The 25062-nt window shown below is 51.6% G+C and overlaps 1 protein-coding gene across 1 annotated transcript; it reads right to left on the reverse strand.

Moving 5' to 3' along the window:
• Positions 1-567: 567 nt before the first annotated feature.
• FHAD1 (forkhead associated phosphopeptide binding domain 1) lies at positions 568-24906 on the reverse strand (the record flags this gene model as incomplete). The annotated part of the gene is made up of 29 exons (XM_084300228.1): positions 568-651; positions 887-967; positions 1122-1287; positions 2217-2437; positions 3239-3334; positions 3689-3816; positions 4461-4596; positions 6273-6390; positions 6717-6876; positions 7242-7348; positions 8043-8124; positions 8785-9010; positions 9760-9849; positions 10395-10502; positions 11043-11180; positions 11313-11383; positions 12640-12835; positions 13172-13324; positions 13723-13806; positions 15102-15209; positions 15716-15820; positions 16204-16269; positions 17618-17748; positions 18611-18734; positions 19770-20000; positions 20394-20485; positions 21855-22014; positions 24247-24453; positions 24811-24906. 29 exons carry the CDS (start codon positions 24904-24906, stop codon positions 568-570), a joined length of 3765 nt encoding a protein of 1254 aa, XP_084156354.1.
• Between the last annotated feature and the right edge of the window lie 156 nt (positions 24907-25062).

Consider the following 25062-nt stretch of genomic DNA (forward strand, 5'->3'; position numbering starts at 1 on the left):
GGGCGCTTGGATCCCCCCCAAATCTGCCCCGGTTGCCCACGGTGTGCGTTTCGGTGCCCCGTGCCCACGGGCAGCGTGTGACACCCCCCAGAGCTCTGGTCTCGCCCCGATGCTCTCCCATATTTTATACCTGTGGCTCCTCGTCCCCCTCGGCAGCCCTGCTCAGCACTGCGTGCCCCCCCCGTCTCTCCCATCCCCATTTCTGCGCCCCTCGTGCCCCCATGATGCTCCCCTGGAAAGCCCATGGGGTCACAAGGGAGAAGTCGGCTCGGCAGGGAAATCACACACCAGAAATCCACCTCACAGGTGCTCACCAGGCTGTATTCACACCCCCTTTTTTCTTCCACAAACCGCACCGTGTGCTGTGGTACAGGTCCCGCAGGACTCCCAAAGCCCCTGAGTGCTTCACGGGCCCTGCAGCAGTCCCAGGGGAAACCCTGGGATCCTCTCGCACAGGTTCTTCCAACTACCTGCCCTCCTGGTGCTGCACCCAAACACGAGTCCTACACACAATGGTGCGTTTCTGCCGTTCTCCTCTGTGAGCTAAAGGCCCGTGGGGTGGCACTCCTACGTGCCACCCGTCACCTCTGAGGGTTCTGCTGGGCATTCCTTGGTCTTCAGCTTCGCTGGCACCAATGGTTGGGGGCTGGGCTGAAAAATAGAGGTTCGTTGCAGCACTGCTTCTCCTGTGAGAGCCCACAAGAAGCTCAGCCCATCTCCATAGAACCAGGGACTGGTTGGGGTTGGAAGGGGCCTTAAAGGTCATCCAGTTCCAAGCCCCCTGCCATGGGCAGGATGCCACCCGCCAGATCAGGTAGCCCAGGGCCTCATCCAGCCTGGCCTTGAACACCTGCAGGGATGGGGCATCCACAACTTCGCACCGTACCTTCCCTCCTCGTCCTCTGGAAGAATGGGCACAGCCAGGAGGCACCTTCTCCTTTCTTTTCTCCTTGTCCTCTTCAAGGCTCTGGATAAAACCATCAACCACTTTACTTCTCCTCGCACAAGCTGCCTGGGCTGCCTTCACACCAGCTGAGCAGTCAGACCCTGCCACAGGCTCACCTACACCACCCGTGCGGACTCCCTGTGCGCAGAGGCTCCCCTCACCTGGCCCCTCTTACCTTGCGCTGCCTCACCACTCGATTCAGCCTCTTCTCCTGCCCCAGCTGGATCTGGGTCCTCTCCAGAGCCTCTCTTAGCAGAGCTTTCTCTTCTGCTTCCCTGTAGACTTCATCTTCCAGTTTCAACACCTCTTCCTGGCACATTTGCAAGGACTCCTGGTTCAGCCTGCACGAAACACCCATGTGGGCCTTTCCCCCCGAGCCGAGCTGTGACGATGAGAGCAGAGCAAGCTCTCAAGCAGATCATGCTCACATCCCTCCTAGGAGCCCCGTGCTACACAGGTGTGTCCATGGGCAGCGTGTCCAGCACTGTGCTGACACCTGCACATGCTCTAAGGAGCATCTTCCCTGCTCCCCTTCTTTACACCATGCCATCGCCCTCTCCTCCTGCCTGTGCTGGGCCTGGGACGCAGCCTCCCTTCGAAGCTTTCCCCCCTCACACCCCATAGCTGACCCCTTGTCACACACACACTGCCCCAGCCACCAGCCTTTCCGTGTCATTTTAGAGCCTGTCTCCACGTACTCAGAGAGCAGAGCCCAGTGCTTTGGTGTTTTGAGCTGTCTGGATGTTTTCTGTTACCACAAGGACCACATTTCATTTAGGGGCGTTTCCCAGTGTTTCATCTATCAACATATCTTCACCATCTCCCTTTCCGATTCAGAGAGGTGTTACAGGGTCCTTCACATTCATGGTGAGTAGGAGGAAGCCCCCCCAGGAAAGCCTGATCACCACCTAACGCCACAAGAACATGGACAGCAGCACTGCCCGGCTCCTCGATGAAGCTCCACGCAGAGCCATCTAGGACAAAAATGCCTTTCTGCTTCTTGCCCCACACCTGCCAGCCTGTCCCAGAAGTTTCCATGCCTGCACTGGCCCTGGAAACACAGTCCCTACAGTACAGCAATACCACCACAGTCTGGCCTTCCTACAGAGAGATGTCCCTCGTAGTTCCCTGTTTCAAAAAACAGGAGGCCAATAACCACAGGAGCCTCCCCAGGCAGGCCCCAAAGCATGAGAGTTCACTGACTGCAAGGTTTCACCCCGCTCCTTTCCCCACCACCACATCGTGCGACAGCCCTGTCCCCTCGCTGTACCTGAGCTCCTCGATTTGGGCCTCGTAATCTTTGAGCAATTCCTCTTTCTTTTCCAGGCGACTCTTGAGCTTGCTGATTTTCTCGTACAGCAGCTCGAAGTCCTTCCGTCTCTGTTGCCCTACTTTTTCCCTCTCTTCCTGAGGAAGATGCTGCACAGACTGCATTCCTGCCAGCTCCTCCATATTCATCAGCCTTCCCAGAGCGCAAATTAAGTCCAGGTACTGCGAGAAGAATAGGAAACGCATTAATTACTGTTCCTGCCAAGTCTTACTTCCAGTACGATCACACCACTCGGCCATCTGCTTCCATTCTGCTTTCGTGTTTCAAGAGATTCACACATCTCATGTAAAGTGCTGCGAGTGCTCCCCTTTGTTTCACCACTACGTGTACTTTCCCCACGTGAGCTCTTCCGAGAGCTCTCAGGATCGCCCAGCTGGGCCCCCATTCATCCCCGTAGGCAGAGAACCGGCAGCAGCGCCGCACCTGGAGCAGCACAACCAGACCCCAGAGCAGCCACTTGCACCCCCGGCGTTGGTTTCCCAAACACAGACTCCCCAGTCCCAGCTCTTCCTCCACATGAGGCATGCTATTTCTCCTCCTTGGCAATATCTGGCACGTTTCAGAGTAAGGAGGCCCTCTCACACAGCTCCATCCCTTCGCTAGTGATGTCTGTCTCCTGTGCCAGCAGCATCTATCACTCCACAGCTTCTCTCTCATCATTCCCCAGGTGTGTTAGGTTGATTAAGACAGATTCCCTCATGTACACAACCCATCCTCTAAGCCTAACCCTGCTTTCCCTGCGAACACCCCCAGAGCCTGTAGGTGGGAAGAGGAGAAGAACTTGAGAGGCCAGATACGTCGATACGTCCAGGCAGGTGCTTGCCTCTTGCTGGTTCCTGCCACACAACCTTCACCTGTGCGCAGTGCCTGGCACTCTGCAGCACCCAGACACCTTCCCCTTCTTTCTGGAAAGTGATCTATGAGTGCTCAGCACAGTTTTACCACATCTCCTGGTGACGTACCATCCTCTCCCCGAGGTCTAATGCTTCCAGCACCTCCAAGCTTGCTGTCTCGTGGGCGGTCACGTGCGAGCACCCGTCAGGAAATCGGCCCAGACACTGCACAGACAAGGACAGACCGACAGAGCTCACCCACCTCCTCATTCGATGGCTCACAGCCTCAACTTTCCCTTCTGCTCCATGGGAAAACCGTGCTCGCAGCACTGCAGGGCAACACCTTCACTGAGGTCAGTCCGTGGCCCCACTGAGCAGCTCCGAGCCGATGATGCTGGGCACAGCGCCGCACCGTACAGGAACTACGATCCCCCCTGCACGTGCTGCCTGTTATATCCTGACAGACTTCGTGCCTCCCACCTGGCTTTTTTTTTTTCCCCCTTCCCTCTTTTATCCAAAGACCTCAGTGTCCCTATTCCACCAAATACCTTTCCCAACAAGCCACAGGTTCCTTTTTACCTTGCTGCACTTTGTTTTTGTTCCCGACAGTGATGCCGCCTCCTTCTCGAGGCCTGCTTTCTGGGCTCTCTTCTCTGTCAAGTCTGTCTGCTGGACTATGAGTGACTGGGCAGCCTTGCTCATGACAGCTGCAGGAAACCAAACACCCACGGAGTCGTTACTCTCTCACTTAGGACACTTTGTGGCTTCAGAGAACAGCAACGGCTCAGGCTTGCCAGGCTTTCCCTTGCAGGGAACGCACAGCGCCTGCAGAACAGGCTACGGACCACAGCATGCTGCAGCCCTTCCTGCAGGCATCGCTCTCGTGGCTTTTGGGATTTGGTTTCTCTCCACGAGTAGCAGTGCTACGTATTTTGGAAGTGGAATTTCAGAGGCTGCACCACAAACTGCTACTCCACAGCTCTCACTGCAGAGGTGGTGTTGCTTTCCAGTACTGCTCCAGGCACAGGGATACCCAGGACAGAGAGAGCCTGGTGAAGGACAAGTTTTACCAAGCTGTTTTCTCTCTTGACAGGAGGAGAGCTGCACCCCAATGCAGGAGCAAATGCCTGCTGAGCTGGGCATCCACGCTTTGCCCAACTCCACAGCATCGTGGCTACAACTTCAAACCCTTTGCCAGCTGCCTCTCTGCTGGCTCCACACCTCCTCAGACATCTCACATGTGCCAGTTGCCACCCAGCTGCTCTCATTGTGTCCCCTGCACCTAGCAATGCCAGCTGGATGTGCAGATGCCCTTTCCATGTCTAGTAAAAGCACATCGTGCCGCACTTACTCGAGGACTGCATCTTCTCCAGCAGCTTGATCCTTTCCCGGAGCTCCACCAAGCCTTCTTTTTGGCGCTGGATTGTTTCCTCGTGCCTGAGGCCTCTGCATTTCACACCCAGCTCAGCCAGGTCCAAAGCTGGCTCCTGAAATTCAAAGCACATCTGGTTCTCACCCAGACTGAACCTCGCTGAACCCTGCCTACCCAGTGGGTGCTTGGCAGCAGCCAAAACAACCTTTCTGAATGACGCTGGGCACTTGGGACACACCGGGAGCAATGCTCTTGTCGCAGAAAGCAGGGGACTTGCCTCGACTTGCAGCACAGCCTCCCTGGGGATTTGAAGCACCAGGTACCAGCTTCATGCCCTGCTGCACCAGTCACAGCCCGCTGGAGGACGTAAGCCCTGACAACACTCCAGGGAGCTGGGAGAGGCACGGTGCTTGGCTCTGAGGCCACACGGGGATTTTGTTCGACTACTTCCTGCTAAAGCAGCGCATTTGCTATTTTGGATTCACTTGCTGGCCTGCATTTCTACACGATCCTCGTGCATTAATCTCTTTTATAACAGCTCCGTGCTCACACACGCATGGTGCCCTCCCAGCCCCATCGAGCACAATGCCCGACGACAAGGAGCAGCCTCAGACACAGAACGGGGTGAGCGTGCTACCAAAACCTGCACAGTGCTTGTGAGAGCTGCCAACTGCCTGGAGAAGCACCGCACTCCCCGTCAGCGGCCGTGCTGCACCCACAGAGCTCTGTGCTTCCCAGCTGCCTTCCTGCAGGAGAGGATGGCGACACCTCCTGCTCCTCAGCCAGCCGTGAGTCACCACATCACCAACAGCGAGCCAGCCCCTCGAGCTGGCACGGCGTCTGCCACTGTTGCAGTACAGGCTGTACCATTTCTACAGTCCCTCCATCTGCTCCTGGAACCACCTTTGATTTATTCAGATCTCTAAAAGTAGGGAATTCAGACGGTGAGTCAGCACAGAACTAGGACCGTTCCTCCTTTTCCTGCACAACAAAACACCCTGCGCTCACAGACCTGCTCCCGTGTGGCTGACACAGCTGGCATTCACGGTCAAGCAAGGTTGTGGAAGGTTAGGAAGAGTTACAGCTCTCTTACTGAGCTGTTACCCACTCTAATTGGCAATTTGAGCAGCCATTAGCACACACAACACTTCACATTTCCAAAGTGCTGTACAAACATCAGCTAATTAGCCGGCAGAAATGCCAGCGCAGGAGCACGGAGGGCACTGCTGCCCTGCTCTCAAGCAGGCACGCCAGCACCAGCTGCCCTTGCTAAGGAAAGGACGTCCAGTGAAAGGACGTCCAGCTGTCCTGTGTGGCTCCCTTTTTGCTCCCCACTCACCTAGTGAGGCATGAGGCTTTGCCAACCCTCACCATGACTACACGAAACGCTTTGTATGGAGAACCCTTGGAAACCTGATAGATAATCTCAGCAAATCCTCTCACAAGTGGGACTGAGATCCTGACCTTCACAGTTGGTTGGCAGCTGCACGCCAAGGCAGCAGCAGAAATGGGAGCACATCACCCAAGCAACCTATTTTCAGCAAGAAAACCAAGAAAAGAGGAATGACACAAACTGCACGTTGTCCCCATTCTCCCTCCACTTTCTGGATTTTGGCATGGGTTTAGCACTTCTCCTTTGTCCTCAGCCTCAAGGACAAAAACTTGAAACCCTCAAGGATGTGTCTGGACCATCCTGTGCTCTCTTGGGGCTTGGTGAGCACTGCTTCCTTCATTTCTGAGCTGTTTGTTCTGCTTCTTCTGCAGTTTCTGGTGGTCTCCCTGCAGCCTTACCGTCTCAGAGGCTACCTCCACCATGGCAGGTGTCACCCGTGCCTGCGGTAGAGTCTCCGGCTCTTGTGCCTTCTCTCGGGATGCAGCCTGCAGCGCTTTGCAGTCTTCTTGGGCTTGCCTGTGCCAAGAGACAAAAGCATTGCTGTACAGCCGTGACAGATGGGGGTCAGCCCAACAGCTTGCACGGAGCAACAACCTGGACAACGTCCACAGTGTGGGTGGGAGCACATTACCGAGCCGTGATTCGGTTACAAGTCCATAGGCAGGAGCTCCTCACAGCCCCCGTTTCAGAACATGCAACATTTCCATAGAAAACACGTGCCTCTGTCTGAGTCTTCTGCATTCAACCATACCTTTTGCCCCAGGGGAGTTACCTACTTGCAGTCACCTGCTGGGAATCTACAGGTCAACTTGTGCAAGCCAGCAGCTCCTGGCAACTCATACCTTAACTCTGCAGCTGCTGCTTTCAGCTCTTGATCCTTCTGAGCCACGAGCTTGGACATCTCCGACAGCTTCTCCCTCAGTGTGTTCAAGTCCCGCTCCTGGCTCTTCACCTGGACCAGGCTCCACTCCAGTTCTGCCTTCTGCTTCTCGCTGAGCTCTCCTAAGCACGGCAAAGTTTCGTGGGCTTTGGGCTATCAGCAGTTCTTAGTGACACGACACCCACGTGCATGATTTTGACAAATAACAGCTCTGTTTTGGGCAACCGATCTCCAGCGGGGCATCTGAACACCGTCACTGCTCTCACTGAGGTTCATCCTAGCAGAGGACTGTGGGGAATTTATCTTGCCAAAGGGAACAGACAGCCTGCTTTGCCCAGGGCTGAGCAACAGCACCGCTTTAGGAAAGTGATGTCTATTTTCCCACTACCTGTGTGTGCCCTTCTACTAGCACTCGGTCTTGGTACAGCTCTGGAGGGACAGGGAAGCGCATCTGCCCGCCAGAAGCCACGTGCTCCATTTCACTAACCTCTCATGTCTGACATCCTGGCTTGGGTTTCCGAGAGCTCCTTCGTTAACCTGGCAATAGCAGCCTCTTTGGCCAGGAGCACGCTCTGTGCAGCAGCCAGCTCTTCCCTGAAATTCACAAGAAAGAGGCGTGCAACACTCACAGCTCCTTGGGCAGATTTGCCAGAGCCTGCACATGCATTCTCTAACTGCATCTTATTACTAAGATGTACTCTTTTTTTCAAACCACAGCTCAGCTGCCTTCATTCCAGCCTGTGCTGCTAGGCTTTGCCTGCTCTCCCTTCCTTACCCCGAGCCCTCAGAACAGCACAGCCGATAACCCACACGCTGCTCCTCCCTGCAGACCGCCTGACTCACGGCACCACACCAAATAAACTGGAGGCACTGGTGCACTGGTCTTCCCCTGCCTGCTGCTGCTGCTGCCAGCAGCCTCAGCCCCCACCCAGGGAGCTCCGTGGGCAGCCCGTGGGCAGGCAGCAATCACTGTCACGTTGGCATCGCCGTGATGGTGCCCGATCCTTTCTCGGGATCTCTGTGCCAGTCTCCCCCCCTCACACAGCAAAGGGGGATGGTTTCCTTCACAGATGTCTTTCTAGACACGCTAAAATATTTTTGAAACTACGTACACCTCAGGCTGTCTCAGCATAATGTAAGGACTCTTTCCACTATCAGAGACAGTGAAGACCTCGTGACAGGCTGCTGCAGGCCCCCTTGCCTTCCTTAAGCTCTCCTGGTGATAACTCCTGCTCTCTAAGCCCCTCTGCACCAGACCACCATCAGCAAGTCCTTGGCATCAGCTTACAGAACACAACGGTGAGACTCCTCGGCGCAAGAGGCCTCCTGTGATGTTCCCGATGTCACCCTGCAGGCATCACCCTCAAGTCCTGCAGGAGACAACAACAACAGAGCATCACTCGTTGGTAATGCCCACGCTGGGGGGCTGCTGCCTCACAGCACGCTGTCAGTGAACGCCCCCACAGCAGCTGGGCTGAGCCTTGCTGTGGGGGTCTTTGTCTGCTTGTGGTGGCTGCTTAGATCCAGGAACGGCCAGGCAGGACACTGCTGTGAGAACACATCGTGGCTTGCAACCACATCGCCTTACGAGGGCAATGCTCCATAGATCCTCTCCCTCACAACAGCTTCAAAGACTGGAACCAGTCTTCCTTAGAAAGCAACGTGTCTTTGGGCCCTGACCTAGTGGTGTTTAGTCAGTCCCTCAAGTCCTTTCTGGCTTGCGTGCAGCCAGAAGCACTCCAGCCTTGTCACTTTGGAGGGCAAAGAGCCCTTCTCAAGTGGGAACGCCTTATCTGTGCCTGTGGGGCACTACCAGTAGGCATCAAAAGACTCCAAAAAATATCTGGCAACTCACGGTGAAAGGGATCCTTCAAGGCATCACAGCAGGGCTCTTCCTACACTAAGACAAACCTCAAAGCAACACCCCCCCTTGCAATGCTTTTCATGGCACCACTACTCCGTCTCTATTTACTTTCACATTTTCTGAGGGTGTCCCTAGTACACACGCAGCCCATGCAAGCCTTAGCTACCTTCTATTTTTTCCAGGAGCGTGATATTTTCCTTCTCAAGCGTCTTCTGCTGCTGCTCAGCCTCCAGCAGGCTGTCTTCTAAAGCAACAATTGTCCGAGCATGTTGCTTAATTTGCTCTTTATATCCTGCTATTTCTTCCTGGACTTTCTGCTTCAGTACCTCGCTCTCCTCCTGAACGATCTTGAGCTGCTCATCTTGCCTGAGCACCTGCTGCTTTAACATCATCTAGGAAAGAAGACACGGGGCTTTGCTTGCATGTTTCGTACGTTATTCTTCAGGAACATGATGAGCATCATCTCTCCTGGCTCCCAGTCAGGAAGACAGGGGGAAGGAACACAGTCTTCAGTGCCCTGCTCTCGCCTCCTTCCCTCTATAACACCACAAGCTGCACTAGCATTTACACCACGCAGCCTGCTTGGCTGTGCCCACAGAGAGACAAGGACGGGGAGATCTGCACAGCATGGTTTGTCTGGGCTCTGTGCTACCAACTTTGTGCTCTTCAGGCTCCCACTGCTGCAGCTCTCTGCCCCCACCAGGCTGGTGGCTGTGCCCTGGGTGCCCCCTCAGGATTGCCCTCTATTTCAGGACCTAGCAGGGTTTCCACAGGCATGGGAAGCACAAAGTCTGAGGATTATGTTAAGAGTGTGCTCGTACATCCAGCCAGGGCTTTACATTGCGAGGTGGGACTGTTAGTGTTAGGTCAGAGGTTGGACTCGATGATCTTGAGGTCTCTTCCAACCTAGAAATTCTGTGATTCTGTGCTGGTGTACGATTTAGGCCAAGACTTGCTCCTGCTGAGTGCTAACGTTAGAGGGAAGCCAGCTCCTCTGTTTTCTAGAGGTCTGTAGGGCATGGAGGCTGCAGGGTCTGTAGGGTATGGAGGCCCTACTAGCCAGGAGGGAACAGAGAAACCTCATGCAACAAAACCGCATCTATGTCACATCCTCTGCGTGCAGAGGGGTTACCAGAGCTACCTCTCGTGCCGTGGTTTCCTCCAGGTTGCGCAGAGCTTCCCTCAGCTTGAGATCTGTAACCTCCTGCTCTTTGGACTTCATCTCCATTACCTGCAGGAGGAGAAGCCCAGTGCTTGAGAAGAGGCCCCACTTGCAAGGATCCACCTTTCTCTCTGGAAATATGCACCCGCATGTGTTTGTGGGGGGGAAAAAAAAGTCTGACAACAGACCCTGACCACACAGGACATGACACCACAGAGTGCTCTCAGCTTTAACAGTGCCATCTGTAATTGCTTCTGCTTTACATCCTGCAGTGGGTTTATGTGGCAAGGTTTGGGTAGCAGGGAGCCACAGGGGTGGCTTCTGTGAGAAGAATCCAGAAGCTGCCCCATGTTAGGTAAGGGCCCTGCTGCTGACCAGAGCCGAGCCAATAAGGGATGTTGTTTGCACCTCTGTGAGAGCACATTTAAAAAAGGGGAAAAAAATGCAGTGAGGGCCATGGTGGAGCATGTAATTACCTTAATTTACCCTTGAGCCCTTTCCATCGTATTTTCTCCCCCTTTCCCTTTGAGGAGGGGGAGTGAGAGAGTGGCTGAGGTGGAGCTCAGCTGCCCACCTGAATAAAACCACCACACATCCCCTTGCACGTCACAGACCTCAGTCATACTCCTCAGGCGGCTCTCCAAGTCCCGGACCATCTTCTTTTCTTCACCCATGTATTTCTCACACCTGTCCTTCTCCTTCGCGGCGGCGCTCTTCATAATCTGAGAATTAACAGCCAACAATATTGACAAAGATAAAACTGGACTGTAAGGCAAACTAACTTGACTCAGATGAGGAAAGCAACCAACAGGGTCACTGCCCTGGAACAGGGCATGTTATGGGAAAAAAGCTTGGCTGGACTTCAGGTGACTTGAAGGAGGAGTCTCACCAGCCACAAAGCTGCCCTACGTGCTCCAAAGGCTTGCACGGAAGCCTGCTTGTGCTTTGCATCAGTTTACTGCTGAAAAAAGATGTCTTCCTATGCTTCTGCGCCTGGATGATGCTCCTTGCTCACAGCTTTCTCACAGGGATTTATAAGTAGCAATGAACTCTGCCACTGCTCAGATGCTTTTCAGTAACATGGTGTAATGTCATTCAGGGGGTTTAATTCACCCGTGTCAGCACAAGGAGATATCTGAGATGCATCCTTGTCCTCAGACATTTTGGATTTGGGGGCTTCCTCTCACTAGGCAACACCATTATGGAGACCTAGATATCCTGCTGAACAGACCTATGTCTGAAAAACCACCCCGTTGCCATACCTCTTTTTTCTCCTCCTCCTTTTCCAGTATGATTTGATTGATTTTTATCTGTAGGTCTTGCTCGTATTTCACTTGCTGCTCTTTCAGGCGCTCCTGCAGCAGAGCATCCTGTGACTCCCGGATTTCCTCTAATTGGGCCTATGGGGAAATGGCAGATACCACGGCACTGAAAGGAGTGCGTGAGCAGCAGAGCAAAAAAAAAAAGCCACCATATTTACTGGTGCAAAGATCCTGACTCACCTGGGTTTATGGACATAGATAGAGTTTTACCTGTAACATTTTATTCCTTTGTGTGGTTTCCTGATTATTTTCCAACAACCTCCTGAGACAGGCTGTCAATCCTGCAAAAGCACAGAGTATTACTGCAAGGGCTTCTCAGACAACCCATTTTTAGCACCTGAGGAGTCCTCAAAGGCCTGAGGACACTACCCGTCTTCTTTCGAGCACTATTTCAGCACAGCTGACCTTCAGCCCTAGCCCTCACCCTCCTCACCAGATACCTCCATTCCTCCATACACAGCAGGGAGAAGAAAAAGCACAATGGGAAGTCCATGGGAAGACCAAGTGCTAGTCAGGATTACCCAGAAAACAGCCCCTGTGGGTTTTCCTCTCTATGCCAGGCAGTGGAGGGCTATCAGCTCTCAGGAAATTAAAGGCAACAATTCTGTCCTGCACCCAGAGACTCTCCCTCAACCCCTGCTCTGGGGTTCAGCCTTAGACACTCCTTGGAAAGGATGCCAGGGGCCAGCTGAGGGCCCCCGCAGCACCTGCTAGGAGCACGGCACCTTCCCACTGCTGGGCCACCAGGCTTCACATTCAGCCTCGGCACTGACTGAATCGCTGCCACCACCCAGATGTCTCAGGAACGGAGGCTGACTTGGCGCAAACCCCAGATTCCTGTTCTCACCAGGAGACTACATTTCCCTTGTCGAGCACTGTCACCCAGTTCTCTGCATCACCCCTTCTTCTCTAAGCACGACGCTTCTCCAGGAGCCGAGGCAGGCTGACCTCTTGCAGCACGCAGCCTCGTGAGGTTCCTGGTGCTATGATCGCTATCTGCTAACCACAGCAGCCCTACAGCTCCTCTGCACTGGCCACAGCACTTCTGTGCCTTCCACCCCTGTGGGCTGCCAGCGTGAGCCATGCTCCTCGCCCACCTGGCTGCCGGGGCAGTGACTCATCCCCGCTCACACTGCATCGCACCGGCAGCGCATCACGGGATGCTCTGACACAGACCCACGCCGTTGCAGCCTGCTTCAGTTTCCACGCACCCTTCACGTTAACTCCTTTCCAGCAAATTCGACACAGCAACTGCTCTGCTGCTCCCCAGCAGAGGTAAGACAAAAATTCCTTACCTTGAGGCAAGCTCGGGTCTGAGCCTGCAATGCTCAGCGCTGCTACAGCTGCTGCTAAGAATCATTACCAATGTCCCACCAGGGGAAACAACCAAACCACCATCACTGAATAACCACAACGTCTACAGACAAAGTCCATCATCTGCAGACTATACAGCCTGCAGACAAACACCCATGTGTCCTGTTTTCCTGCTAGGAAAGCCTAGAGAGACTTAAGACACCCACCACCGTGCGACAGGCACCTTTGCCAGAGGTGGGCAGGTCCAACCCTGCTCTTTCCAGCAGCTGCTCCGCACCCTCCAGCCATGACAGGGCCACGCGAGCGATTTCCACCACAGCTGCCTGCACGTCCGACACCAAGGGGTCCACAAGCACGGCCTCGAACTTGCACAGCTCCCTCCTCAAGCTGTCGCTGCAGAATGAGGTCCCCAGGAAAGCCTAAAAGCAGTAAGACCAACGAGCACATCAGCCTCCGTAACACACGGTCTCCTGTGACTGCACAAGACATCTGTGAAAGCCCAGAGATTTCTTTATTCACCAAGCACCTCCATGGGTTGATATCTTTGGGTAGGAAAGGTCCAGGGGAAGAGGCTGGTGTGAAGGGTTCTGTTCCTTTCAAACCAACGTTTTTCAGGGTGAAGCTGAGGGCACTATGCTTGCCAGCACAGCTGGACACGCATTATCTTTTCTCTGACCTGTCCTCAAGGCCAATAAAATGCTTCGTGCCGCGTTTTTCCCAGCTGAAACTTTGTGAACAGTATTTAGATGACTGACCTGGAGCTCACGCACTGATTCCTTGAACACCTCGACATTTTCAGACACCTCCTTTTCCTTCGAGAGCCTGGCACTTATTTCCTCCTGGAGACGCTTCTCTCTTTCCTGACTTTGTTGGTTCTCCTCACAGATCTGCCTGACCTTCTCAAGTACCTGCCAGAAGTATGGGAAGGAAGAGGAGAAAAAAGCTCCATGCCAAAACCCTTTTTCAGCTGAGGGAAAATCCCCTGGGGACAGAGATTTTGGGCAGCGATTGAAACCTGCTGGAATTCACTAGCCACATCAGACTCCCAGGTTTTTCCCTGATGAAGCCCAATGACTCCACCCAAGCTTTAGGGGAGCCCCAAACAAAGTGAGGCCCCACTTCCTTCACATTACAGTGCAACGTCACCTCCCTGGGGTAGCTGCACCATCGTTTGTGATGTGGAAAAGCTGGATAATAACAGCCCTACTGCACACAGCGCAGGTGCTGGGGCTGTTCTGCAGCAGCCTCGAGCCCAGACAGGCTGTGGAGGCGACGAGCATCACTGTGTGACCACATCTGCACTCACCTGCTGGATGCTGAGGGCCTTCCCTGCCTCTCCTGCTGCTTGTGGGAGGCAGACTTGCACCACTTGCGTTTTGAAAGATGCCAGCTACAGCAGAGATCAACACAGGAAAACCACAGTCACTGAGAATTGACAAAAACCCCACTTTGTTGCTCTGCAAAACCCTACAACAATCAATGAAGAGAGCATCCCTGTGCATTTCTTGCATTGCTTCCTTACCATGGCCTGATACTATCGTGGCTGGCAGGATCCAAGGAGAGGAGAGAAGGAGAAATGGTTTTACTTTGGGAACTGTCTGCCACCTCAGGCACCAAGGCCCTGTGCATGTTCTCGCACTCCTCTCTGGGCATCCCTAGCTCACACACCATGCTCTGCCCTAATAATTCACCACACTGCCTCCTTCCTTCCTTTAACCCAATGGCTGACCCCCTGCTGGCAGCAAGGTGCTGCACTTAATCCAGTTAATTACAGCTCCTGTGAGGTGCAAGGTGTAATCCCTACCGTGGCTCTTGGGGGAACCTTTCACGTTGGCCTGGCTGCATGACTGCCTCCCACTGCCTCCCAAAGGCTGCAGAAAGAAGACTTCCCCAGAGGGACCTCTCACTTTGCCATTTTCAGATTTTGAGCTCACAGAGCCCATATTTAGTTCCTGTAACAGCAACGTCCACAGAAAGCCCTGGCTGTGTCCTCCTGTGAAACAGCCCAGGCTGGGGGCAGCTGCGGATGCCACCCACGGCATCTTCTCAGAACAGGACGTGCAACGTTTCCTCTGAGGCTAGGTCTTTACCACACCATTTCCTAGCTGGCACGGGTTCCTCCTGGGGCTTGGACAAAGGCTGAGTGTGTGTGGGCTGGGGGAGTTCCTGCTCCATACTGCTAGGTCTCCATCTGGCCTTAAAAGACTGAGGTTGCCATCAGCTCCGCGACAAGCACAAACTGGGGGTTAATTTCTAGACATTTAATCTCACAGCTTTCAGAAAAGAGGCCTTTTCTGCCTCTCGCTGAGTTTTCTAGCAAAATCATGCTATCAAAAACCATGTGTTGCAGTTTATTGCGGGACACAACCTTCTCATGCACAGCACAGCTGTGTCACGGCCATCTAGCCCAGCTGTCAGACACGTGTCAACACAAAGAAAGCAGAATTTCCTCCTGTCCTCCTGTTAGGCTCTGAATCTTCTGCGATGACGAAACAAATCCTTCCGATAAGCCTCTCATGCTGAGCAAGCCAAAGAGATAAGACCCGTGCCAGACTTTGGTGCTCAGTTTTCCTTCCCAGAACTCACGTTCTGCCTTTTACCAGTACAACGTCCTTCCCCATGAGAGAAACACTCCTTTTGTTGCCTCTGGCCCGCATAGTAAGAAACTCCCACTCCTCCTCCTACCTGCACTTTGGCACGATCCACGTCAGATTTCAGCAGGCGCTCCCTGCGCCCCATCTCCTGTAACTGCAGAGATTTCCTTTCACAGAGATTTTTCAGCTCCTCTTCAGCCTGAAACAACAAAAGCCTTTGATTATCAAAGTGCTACCAGAAAGCGATGCCACAGGCTTTTCTACCTCCACCATCCACATCAGACATGCCTCTACCTCAGCTCTGAGGTACCAAGATAGACATTTTTATCCTTTTGCAGGCGGTGGGATTGCAGTTTTACCCACAATGCTGCTTTTTGGCTTGGCTTTGGTCCCTGGGACATCATCCACCCTAGACTTCCTAACGCGCCACTCAGGTCTGCTGTTTCGGTTCCTGTTTTGCTGCCATGGGCACGCTGTGGGCCCTGGGGAATTGATATTGCTGGGGGACAGCAGGACTGGGTACACAAATTACTTCCTATACAGCGGAGCATTTCCTATTGCAAAGCTTCCACTGCCAGTGAGCAGGGGACCTGTCTTTTCATCCTGGCTGACAAGTGGGAAGCTGCACGTTTCACTTCCCAACCTATGTAAGTCCACTCTCCTTTCCAGAGGAGAGAGCTGCTAACTTTAGGCACGAAGGTTTACCTTTGCTTTCTCAGACAGCTTGCTTTGGATGGTTTCCTGCTCAATGCGATACTTCTGGAGTTCTCCCTGCAAGCCCTTCAGGTCACGCTCCAGCTCCCCAATGCGCTGCAAGAGTCCCAGGAAAGGAAGCGTTCACTGTTGTTTTTCTTAAAGAATTTCAACAACAAGCAAGATATTCTCCCTACCTATCCCGTTTCATTTATCCCAGTCTTTTCTTCCAGCTTCTCTTTACAGCTGATACTTTGACTTGATCTCTTATTCCTGACAGTGCTCTCCTGAACTGAGATTAATTTTTTTTTTGAACTTCAGTTCAGTTTTTCCAGGAGTTTACATTTCTCCACTTGGTTATGCACATTACATCCCTTCCTTTACAGGAGCCGGATTCAAAATGCTCCTCTTACAAGGCCCAGTAATATTCTCTGGATGGCACATTTTTGCAATCGTTGCTCTCTGGTGTGCTACATCACCCCGAATGACTGGAAACTCACTTTTTGGTATGGAGTCACGTCCCTCTCTCCGAGTTCACGCTTCATTTCCTCTTTAAGTCTAGAGCACTAGAACAAACAGCAACCGATGGAAAAAATTATCAGGCTGGCCAGATACTGTCATTTCTGATAGAAATGTCAATGTACCCTTCAGTACTACAGCACAGCTCAGTGCTCAGATGCCTAATGGGTGGCAGAGTGTCCACGACAGGGCAATCGAGGCATTGAGAGCATGACAGTACCAGCACCTGGACAGGTCCATATCTAAATCATAGCCTGGCTGAGAGAAGAGAAAACATCTGCAGCAAATACCCTACAGAGAAAAATTCATTGGGCCTTAGCAAAAGTGTAACAGCAACAGCAGAAAGGACAAATGGAACCAGAAGCTCTTTCCAAGACATCCATGGTAACTCAAACCATGACATGAACAGATATTTCCAAGCTAACACACTACAGGGTGCTTTTCAGTTCCATTTTTGAGTGTCTGGGTTTCAGAGCATGGCCCTAATTCAAACACAGCTCCTCCCTCACCCCAGGTCATTCCTACATCCCTGCAGCAGTGGAGGCTGCAGAGGGACATGCTCTCTGCCTCTACAGGCATGAAGTGTGCCACTGGCCACCAAGCAGCATTCCTGGGACACCTGCTCTCCCCCTCAGCCCCTAACTGCTGCTCACACCTATCCCATTTCCATGGGTTACACAGAGCTGACCCACAGCAGAGAGGGGAGCATCCTGCTTCTGCCATCCAGAAAGCAGCTCCACTGGGAGCAGGGACCCCTTCCTACACCCCAGGGGCCCTTTTAGTTTCAGCTATTCCTCAGAAATCGATGAGAGTCACTACAATCTCCTGGAACACTGCCTCGTCAGCCAGCCACAATGCTGCACCCGCACCACACTTATTATGCAGATTATGCAGCTTTGCCACTCGAGCAGGGAGCTGCACATACACAGACAAACAACCTGCTATACAGGCAGTTTTCTTTATGGGGAAAAAAACAGGCTTGGTTGCAGGGTGCATCCTTAAGACCGGGTTTCCATGGCTTTCTCAGCAGGATCTTGGCACGAGTGCCTTGAGCACACAAACAGCCACAGTGTTCCCAGAAATTCAGGTCACCAAGTACCTGCACGTAGAACAAGGAGGGGGATTCATCTGGTGAACCTGACACCTCACGCAGGCATTTCACAGCATACACAGCCACTGCTCTGTCGCTGTTACATCTCAGAGACACAGCTCTGGCTTCCTGCGACTATTTACATGCAGTCAGGACCCAGCAGTTACATCTGTCCCTGTTACACAGCTGCTAAAATAGCTGTTCCAGTCCTTACCAGAGAGAAGCAAGACCCTTTGGATCTTATTGTTCCATGCTAGCCTGTGTATGAGACCATCACTTACAGAGCACGTCACTGGGGTGCTAACCTTGGCAGACACAACGGCCAGCTGGTTGTCCTTTTCTCTGTTTGCCTTCTTTATATTCTCCATGTCCTGCCTGAGTTGCTGAATTTTCTGCTCCTTCACAGCAATCTCCCTTTGCAGGCTGGTCACTAGACCTGTGGAAAACAATTTGGGCAAGAGGAAACCAAAGCATTTCCCTGCAGAAGCCCTCCGGGCACCAAGTGGCGAGTCTCCATCTGACAACTGTCTGACTTGGAGAGCGGCTCCAGCTCTTGGCAAGCCGTGCTGGACATTATTCCACGACAACATCGTTAACAAGTCCCCACGGGCCCTGAAGCATATGCTCCCAGGAGGACGAGCAGCTTTCTTACAGATCTGTTTCCCTTACATTTCTACGTCGGGGCCAAAGCTCTGAGCTCTTCTCCCTGCCAAGCGTTGTTACGAGCAGATTACCTCGGACCACAGAAATGAGACAGAACAATTTCACTAATCTCAGTGCACAGCCAATGGCTGTTTGGGGAAAAACAGCAACTATTTTATGTTCACATCACATTCCTCGGGAATGATAAGTGCTGAGATAAAGGCAAGTGGAACAGGCTTGTGGTTAGAGGCAGCCTTTGCAGCCACATGGTAATTCAGAGCCTGACAGTGAGTGTGCAAAGAGCGTGCACAAGCTTCTGCAGTCCAACCAGCAGCACCCAGCCCGAGCAGCTCAGGCCTTTGCCCTGCAGTCAGCACTTCATGCTGTGCTTTCTTTTTTAACAGTTCTGTCCCATCACTCTCTGCCTTCTGTCTTTGCTCCCCCCTTCACTCCTGTGGGGCTCCTTATGCCAGCAACTACCTGCAAATCCCACAGAGCTTCAAGAAACAGAACACAAAGTGGGACAAATTTTCCCAGCCACTACAAAGTGGCTGCTGCCAGACAATCCTGCAAATGTGTGGTCACTTTGCAAAGCCAGCCCTCAGCTGTTTCGTGCCCCTACAAGGAGCTCCCATGAAATATCAAGGCAAACATACCTGCGGTCAAAGCATGATCCCTCTTTAGTTTCTCACTTTCTTTTCTCAGGCTTCCAATTTCCAGGTCTCTTTCATAAAGAGAATGGCTAAAAATTTCACTTGAATCCTTCTGCAAGTCACTGATCTAAAATAGAGAAAAAAAAATTCATATGATCCTCTCCAGGTAACTTTGTGGCTCCAATATGCTTGCTTTTGTTTTAAATGCAAACTCAGCTCCTCTCAAGCTTCACAGAGACTGCCCTGGTTTCTGACTGCCATTAACTTTTCATGAAGCCTCAAAGACAGTCACAGTTTGGTCAGGTTACTCATTACTATCCTGGGCTAATTCTTTGGAGTAACTGCTTTGGACAGGATCTGCCTATCAACATTTTGGCTGTTCACACCAAAAGCCTGATATCAAAGGCACAAAGAGACAATGTTTGATGCTGGCTGCAATCCCGAGAACATACAGCTTGGGCTGGTGGATAGTGCTACTGCAGAAACAGGCTGAAATATCCTCAGATTTATAGCCTTTGCTCTGCATATATACTTATTGCTCACAAATGCAGATTCATAGGTGCTAGCAGCCACACTCATGTTTCTGCCACAAGCACAGTATCGGGAGCACTGTCTACTTCCGCACATCACCACCCCACAGGCAAAGAGCAGAAAGTAGGAATTGACTTCCAACCTATAACATAATAACATATCCCTGGACAGGACACCTATATGGCCATGCCCTTCTGCCTGGCCACCTGTTTTCATCTGGGTGCCAAAGGGCTTCTCTACCCTTTGGACTATAACGCCCCCTGCAAATGCAAATGCTGGCTCTGTTCCTGGGGGAAGAGAGGCATGGGGGAGAAAAGGGGTCAGGCAGCCTGGCCCCTTGCACATGGCTTTTCTCTGCCAGAAGTAGTTCAGACTTATATTCCTCTTCCCACCATGGCATCACAGGTCCTGCCACATAAATGGGAAATTTGATTCCCAGCTTCATTACAGGACAATTACAGAACAAGCAATCATGTGGGCAAAACACGGCAACCGATTATAACCTCTCTGGTTCCCCTTCATTCCACACATGCTACCTCCTCCTCTCCCTCCGAACGAGGTGCTCAGTTCAAGACCCATATGCATCAGAACACTATTTTCAACTGAGTGTGCCTGCTTAGGCACTGCGTACCTGTTCCTTTAAGGTTTTAATCTCTTCTGTTTTGGCTCTGATTTCTCTGTCAAATGTTAGAAGCTTTTGGGTCAGCTCCACATCGCTTCTAGCAGCAGCCTGGGCCATGGTCTTGGCCATCTCTGCAATTTTGTCCTGAAGACTCCTTATCACTGTATCTTTCTGCTTTGATTCCGCTTCAAAACCAGAGAGACGACTGATTTCCTTTTCCAGTCTCAGCAGCTTTTCATCCTGCGGGCAGGTTCCATGTGTCGTCTGTCACTCTGCAGTTACAGACACCAGGCTGCCTGCTTCTATAGGGTAACCGCTCAATTTCCATAAAGCACACAGTTTTGGATGAGGCTAGCCTTCTCTCATTAACAGCACACTGCAGTCACCCTGCGACACCCATGCTTTTCAGACACAGCTGATGCCTTCTCCCTCCTCACCCTGAATTCCCAGAGAGCCCAGATCCTCCTCATACCCAGTGCTTCCCAGTTCCCTGCATGTTGCTGGGACTCTTGGTCACACACACACACACATTTTGCACACTTTGTCATCTACCAGCCCATACAATCGCTCTCACCACACTTTTCCCTAGGGCAGGACCATGAGTTGCATCCCTCACCCTTTCTGCAGCATCACCTTTTCCTGCAGGAGGCAGTCCACACTATGAATCCTCAGGAAAGGGGCTCCTACCCCACTGCTTGGATCATTGCCTGAGATTGTGGTCCAGGCTGAAAGATAGAAAAGAATATAGTAGCTGTATAAGAAATATATACATAAAATGTAAAAAATGTAAGAAAATAGTGCTGTATGAGAGGGTAGGACTAGCACTTTGTGAGGTTCTCTCTCTCACTTGTCCAACGCCTATTTGCGGGCAGTGGCTACTTTACAGTCTGAAGCTTGGCTCACACTCACAATGATAGCCACCTGTTTGGCACTACAAAGATCCCCACCAGTGCAAACAGTCTACACAAGAGAGAGGAATAATGTAAAGCCTCCAAGGCACACAGACACAGAACTGAAGGCTCCTCTGAGTTTTTAACCCTGTCCAGCTCCAAGGAAAGTAGGTCAATTTTCATTGCTCACAGCAGAGGAATAGTTAAAAGTTCACTAGGATTAACACACACAGATCCCTTTGGCTCTATTTCAAAAATCAAACAAAGCTGTGCTACCTTGGAGCACGAGCTTCATTCCTGTCACCTTCACTGGGACTTGTGTGCATGGCTTTATGCTGTGCAGCTGTGACTGCACAGTAATGTCCTTTGCTCTGGGGCACTAGGTATAATCTGGCAGTTTACTAGTGACTTTCTATTCCCTCTGACTGTTAAAAACACAAAATGAAGCACAAATACTACCGATATATGGCCTCATTTTTGAGTACTCCTGTGTGGAGCCAGGAGTTGGACTTGATGATCCCTGTGGGTCCCTTCCAACTCAGGACATTCCATGAAACCACAGAAATCATGAGATCAGGTATCCTGATACAACAAACGACCTTCATGGCAATAATCTTTTCCCACAGTTGTGCTGTTCAATCAGTTCGTACCCACAAACCCTTGCCTTTGCTCCGCTGCTACAGCATACTTCACTTTTAAGAAACATATCAGATACAGATCTACTTTTACGTTCCTTTGCTCAAGGCAGCCAGGAGCCGCACATCAAAGGAACCAACCCACCACTACAAACAGACTGGAATAGGTGCATGAGTCATCAATGAAGATAAAGTCTGTAATCGCCTTCGGGATCACACACGAGGAACAAGGAAGAGGAAACGCCACCGAAGTTACTGAGGCAATGGCTTTCCCCGCAGGTTGTCATGGCACATTTCCTAACTGACCCAAATACCACCGATCGCACACGGACCCCGATTAGCTTTGCATGACAAGGACTCACAACCAACTGCCTGTGACACTCGTCATTTATCGGCGTGAATCAAAAACGTCTCTGCTCGGATCAGCTCTGCTGAGTGCTGAGTTGATCTGAGAGGACATAAGGCCACAAACTGCTGGGAAAGCATGGGTGGAAGCAGCCTTCCCGCTTGGCACCAACAATTCCTTTGCTGTCATACTAAGACTAACTCCTGCAGCCATCAGCAAGTACCTGGCCTCTCTGCGGGGGGCCGACTGAAAGCATCAGGAGGGCTGGAGGCTGTCGCACTCCTGGTCCAGGCGCTCAGGGGTCGCTTCTGGAGCGGCGGATGGGGCACGGGGCTGGTTGCAGCAGGAGCCCAGCTGCTCCAAGTGCTGGGGCGATGCTGGGACTGCAGCAGTGGGAGATGGGCAGGAGACACAGCAGGGCAGTGCTGGGGATCTGCAGGCACCTGGAGCTGCCCAGCCCATGCTATGCGACGTTTCACTGGCGGATAGGATGTCTGTGGTAGAAAAAGACTGTGTTATTAGCATGATAACACAGAGCATAAGAGCATAAGAAGGCTTTCCAGCCCCTGATGTGTGTGCAAAGAGGTAACATAAAACACGGGTACAGGCCTGAGTGGAAGCATACTTCCAGTCCTTTCCCATTCCCATGGTCATTTGATCATCCATATCCTAAAGCCTAAACGCTTACCTGCAATATGCACATTTTGGGGCTTTGACGTTATTGGAGCTCTTCACTCCCTCTCTAGACCAGCCTACCCTCATTCTGTGTGTCATTTGCAAAATTTGGATGCGCTTGTTCTCAGTTTTTCCTGGAACACGCACAAGCACTTCTACGCTGTCATTTCTCTCTTTTGATATCCTGAAACAAAGCTTCTCATTGCACACCTGCCTTGCAATCACATTTCCCCAGCCTTACACTGTGCATGTCCGACATGTAATTAGGACTCTATATGCTATTATCCCTGTAAGTATCACTTTCAGCTACCATGAAGATGAGCCAACGTTAAGGTCCTGCACACTGGCTGAGAAGCAACCCTCAATTTCAAGTTATGCCAGCCCATAAATAAATATCTGGAAATGTGGGCTCAGCCCTGGCACTGTTTGGAGCTTGCTGATTTTCCAGACAAGGGAGAAAGCTGCAGTAAGGCACTAGCTGCGGCTGACCTGCTGCTGCTTAAAGCACAGCCACCCTTCATTTCTAAAGCTGACAAGAAAAGGCAGAGATTGCCAGTCTGCTTTACATGCTGTTACACTTCCAGAGCTTTGGATTTATTTTTCATAATGGAGAACTTAGCTCTCTTAGCCGGGTGCTGCTCTTCTTTAAAACTTGTTCATCTTTAATACCACTGAAAATGAGAGAGAGAGAGAGGCCTCCTTATATTAAACATTGTAAACACTTCACACGGCGAAATATAGAAGTGATTTACTCTCTGCAGTCAGCGGTGTCAGGCTTCAAAGCTAGTATATCAAAGACGGATCATAAAGCCCAGAGCAATAAAGAGGCACCGACAGTGCTTTTTCTGTGCCACTGTGCATAACTGCATTTTTGTGTGCAGGCTACACACATACTTTAGGAAATTAAAATGCTTGGTGCTTCAGCAAGCTTCACTTGCCCAAAATTGCATGCCAGCTGCACGGCTTCATCCTGCAGCACTGCACTTTTTCCTCTTGGCCTAAGATTTCTGGCCTCATTAGGATTCACAAGGTCATCTCACTACACCAGGAACCTTGCTGAGACATAAATAAAGCAGTACCTGGGTGAACAAATGGCTTGCATTACGTTTGAATCATACATAGGCTGGGCTACAAGGCAGGCTCGGCAGCACCCACTACCCGGCACGCCACACACACAATTTTCCAGCACTCTTGCTCAGTCTCTATTGTCTAGGATTCTTCAAATGACACAACAATACAAATCATGCAGATCTTATCAATCCTGTGTACTCTAATAACCCAGAAGCTTAACAACCTCCGCTGACATTCTGCCTTGGTACATTTCCTGGGGAATCACCACGTTGGACCAAATTCCTTCCATGTTTACCATTGCTTGGGATTTCTATGCCCACAAGACAGGATGTGATGCTCTGGCCTTGCTGTGCAGAACAACACAGAGTCTGCAGCTGTGCACAGCCTTGCCAAGCAAAGCACCAGCAATGCCTTCATTTTTTCATTTGCTCTCAGTTGGATCTTTAACACTAGTTCATTACTAAGTAGTCTCTGAAGAAAGATTAAACAGAAACACTGGTAAAGGTCATTTTCTAATGCTTTCACAGCTTCCCAAGACCTACCTCTGTTATGTTGGCCTTGCTGTTAGGAAACCTGCTCCATGCTTTCTTCACCCTGCTGAGGTGCCTGAGTTTCTTCAGCAGAGGGAGCTCGAGATTTTTATTTCTCCCTCACGCTTCCCGATGATTTAAGAAACGAGCCTGCACCGGAGAGCATGCCCTGATTCCTCTGAAGCACAGCTCTCCTCCACATCATGTCCAACTGGACTCTTGGTGGGTATTTTTTCCCCCCCCCCTCATTCTATGTGCGGCTGTGAGAGGCTAAAACAAGGTGGCTGCCTGACAGCTGCGTGCCCATTTAACAGCCTTGGTAGCCAGCATTTGCTTTACCTGCGGGACTTCATCAACCACTAGCTCAAAGGATGCTCCCTGTGCCCCGAAGTGCAGGATGTCGCCTGGGCTCACTCGCACAGCCGCGTTTTGCACCTGGCAGCCGTTCACAAAGGTGCCTTGGGGAGAATTGAGGTCCTGCAGGACAAAGCCATTCTCCCAGCCGTCGAAATTGAGGGCCGCGTGATGATCCTCTACCCCTGCAGACTGACAAAACAGATCAGCGAGCAAGAGACAAAACCCTCAGAAAGCAACCAGAGCTGTGTTACTGCTGCCAATTTGCCCAGCCCTCCTCTCCTTGCTGTACTTCTCCACGTGAATATGCTGTTAGCCACTACTCTTGGCATTTAGGCTTGCCGTGCACCACCCCACCTGCATCCAAAGCATGCAAATAGGCTGTTAGACTCTATGCTTTGCATTTTCAAATTGCAGTCCACCACCCTACCTGCACCCTCACTAATGACAGAGCTGTCTGCCAGCACAACCAGACTCCTCTCCCTCTAATTCCCAACCAATAACTTCCCCACCCACTGTCCACCCAGGAGTCCCGCAGTTTTCCCATACCTTCAGCACGATGTCTGACCCTTCGTGTCTCCCGATCGTGGTTGTTTGTGGCTTCAGCTGAAAACACCCGTCTGAGCTCCTTAGGAAGGCTCTCATAGTATTACCTTTTCACCTCGAAGGTCAGAACATAATATGCATTACTCATTTAGTAATCCCCCTGCAATGCATGCAGCTGAGCCAGAAACTTCTCCACCACCTTATATGCCGCTGGTTCCTGCAATAAAGCAGTAAAGTTATTTACAGAGGCAAGGG

Source organism: Netta rufina (genome assembly GCF_964035555.1).
Source record: "Netta rufina genome assembly, chromosome: 22".
Taxonomy (NCBI): Eukaryota; Metazoa; Chordata; class Aves; order Anseriformes; family Anatidae; genus Netta; species Netta rufina.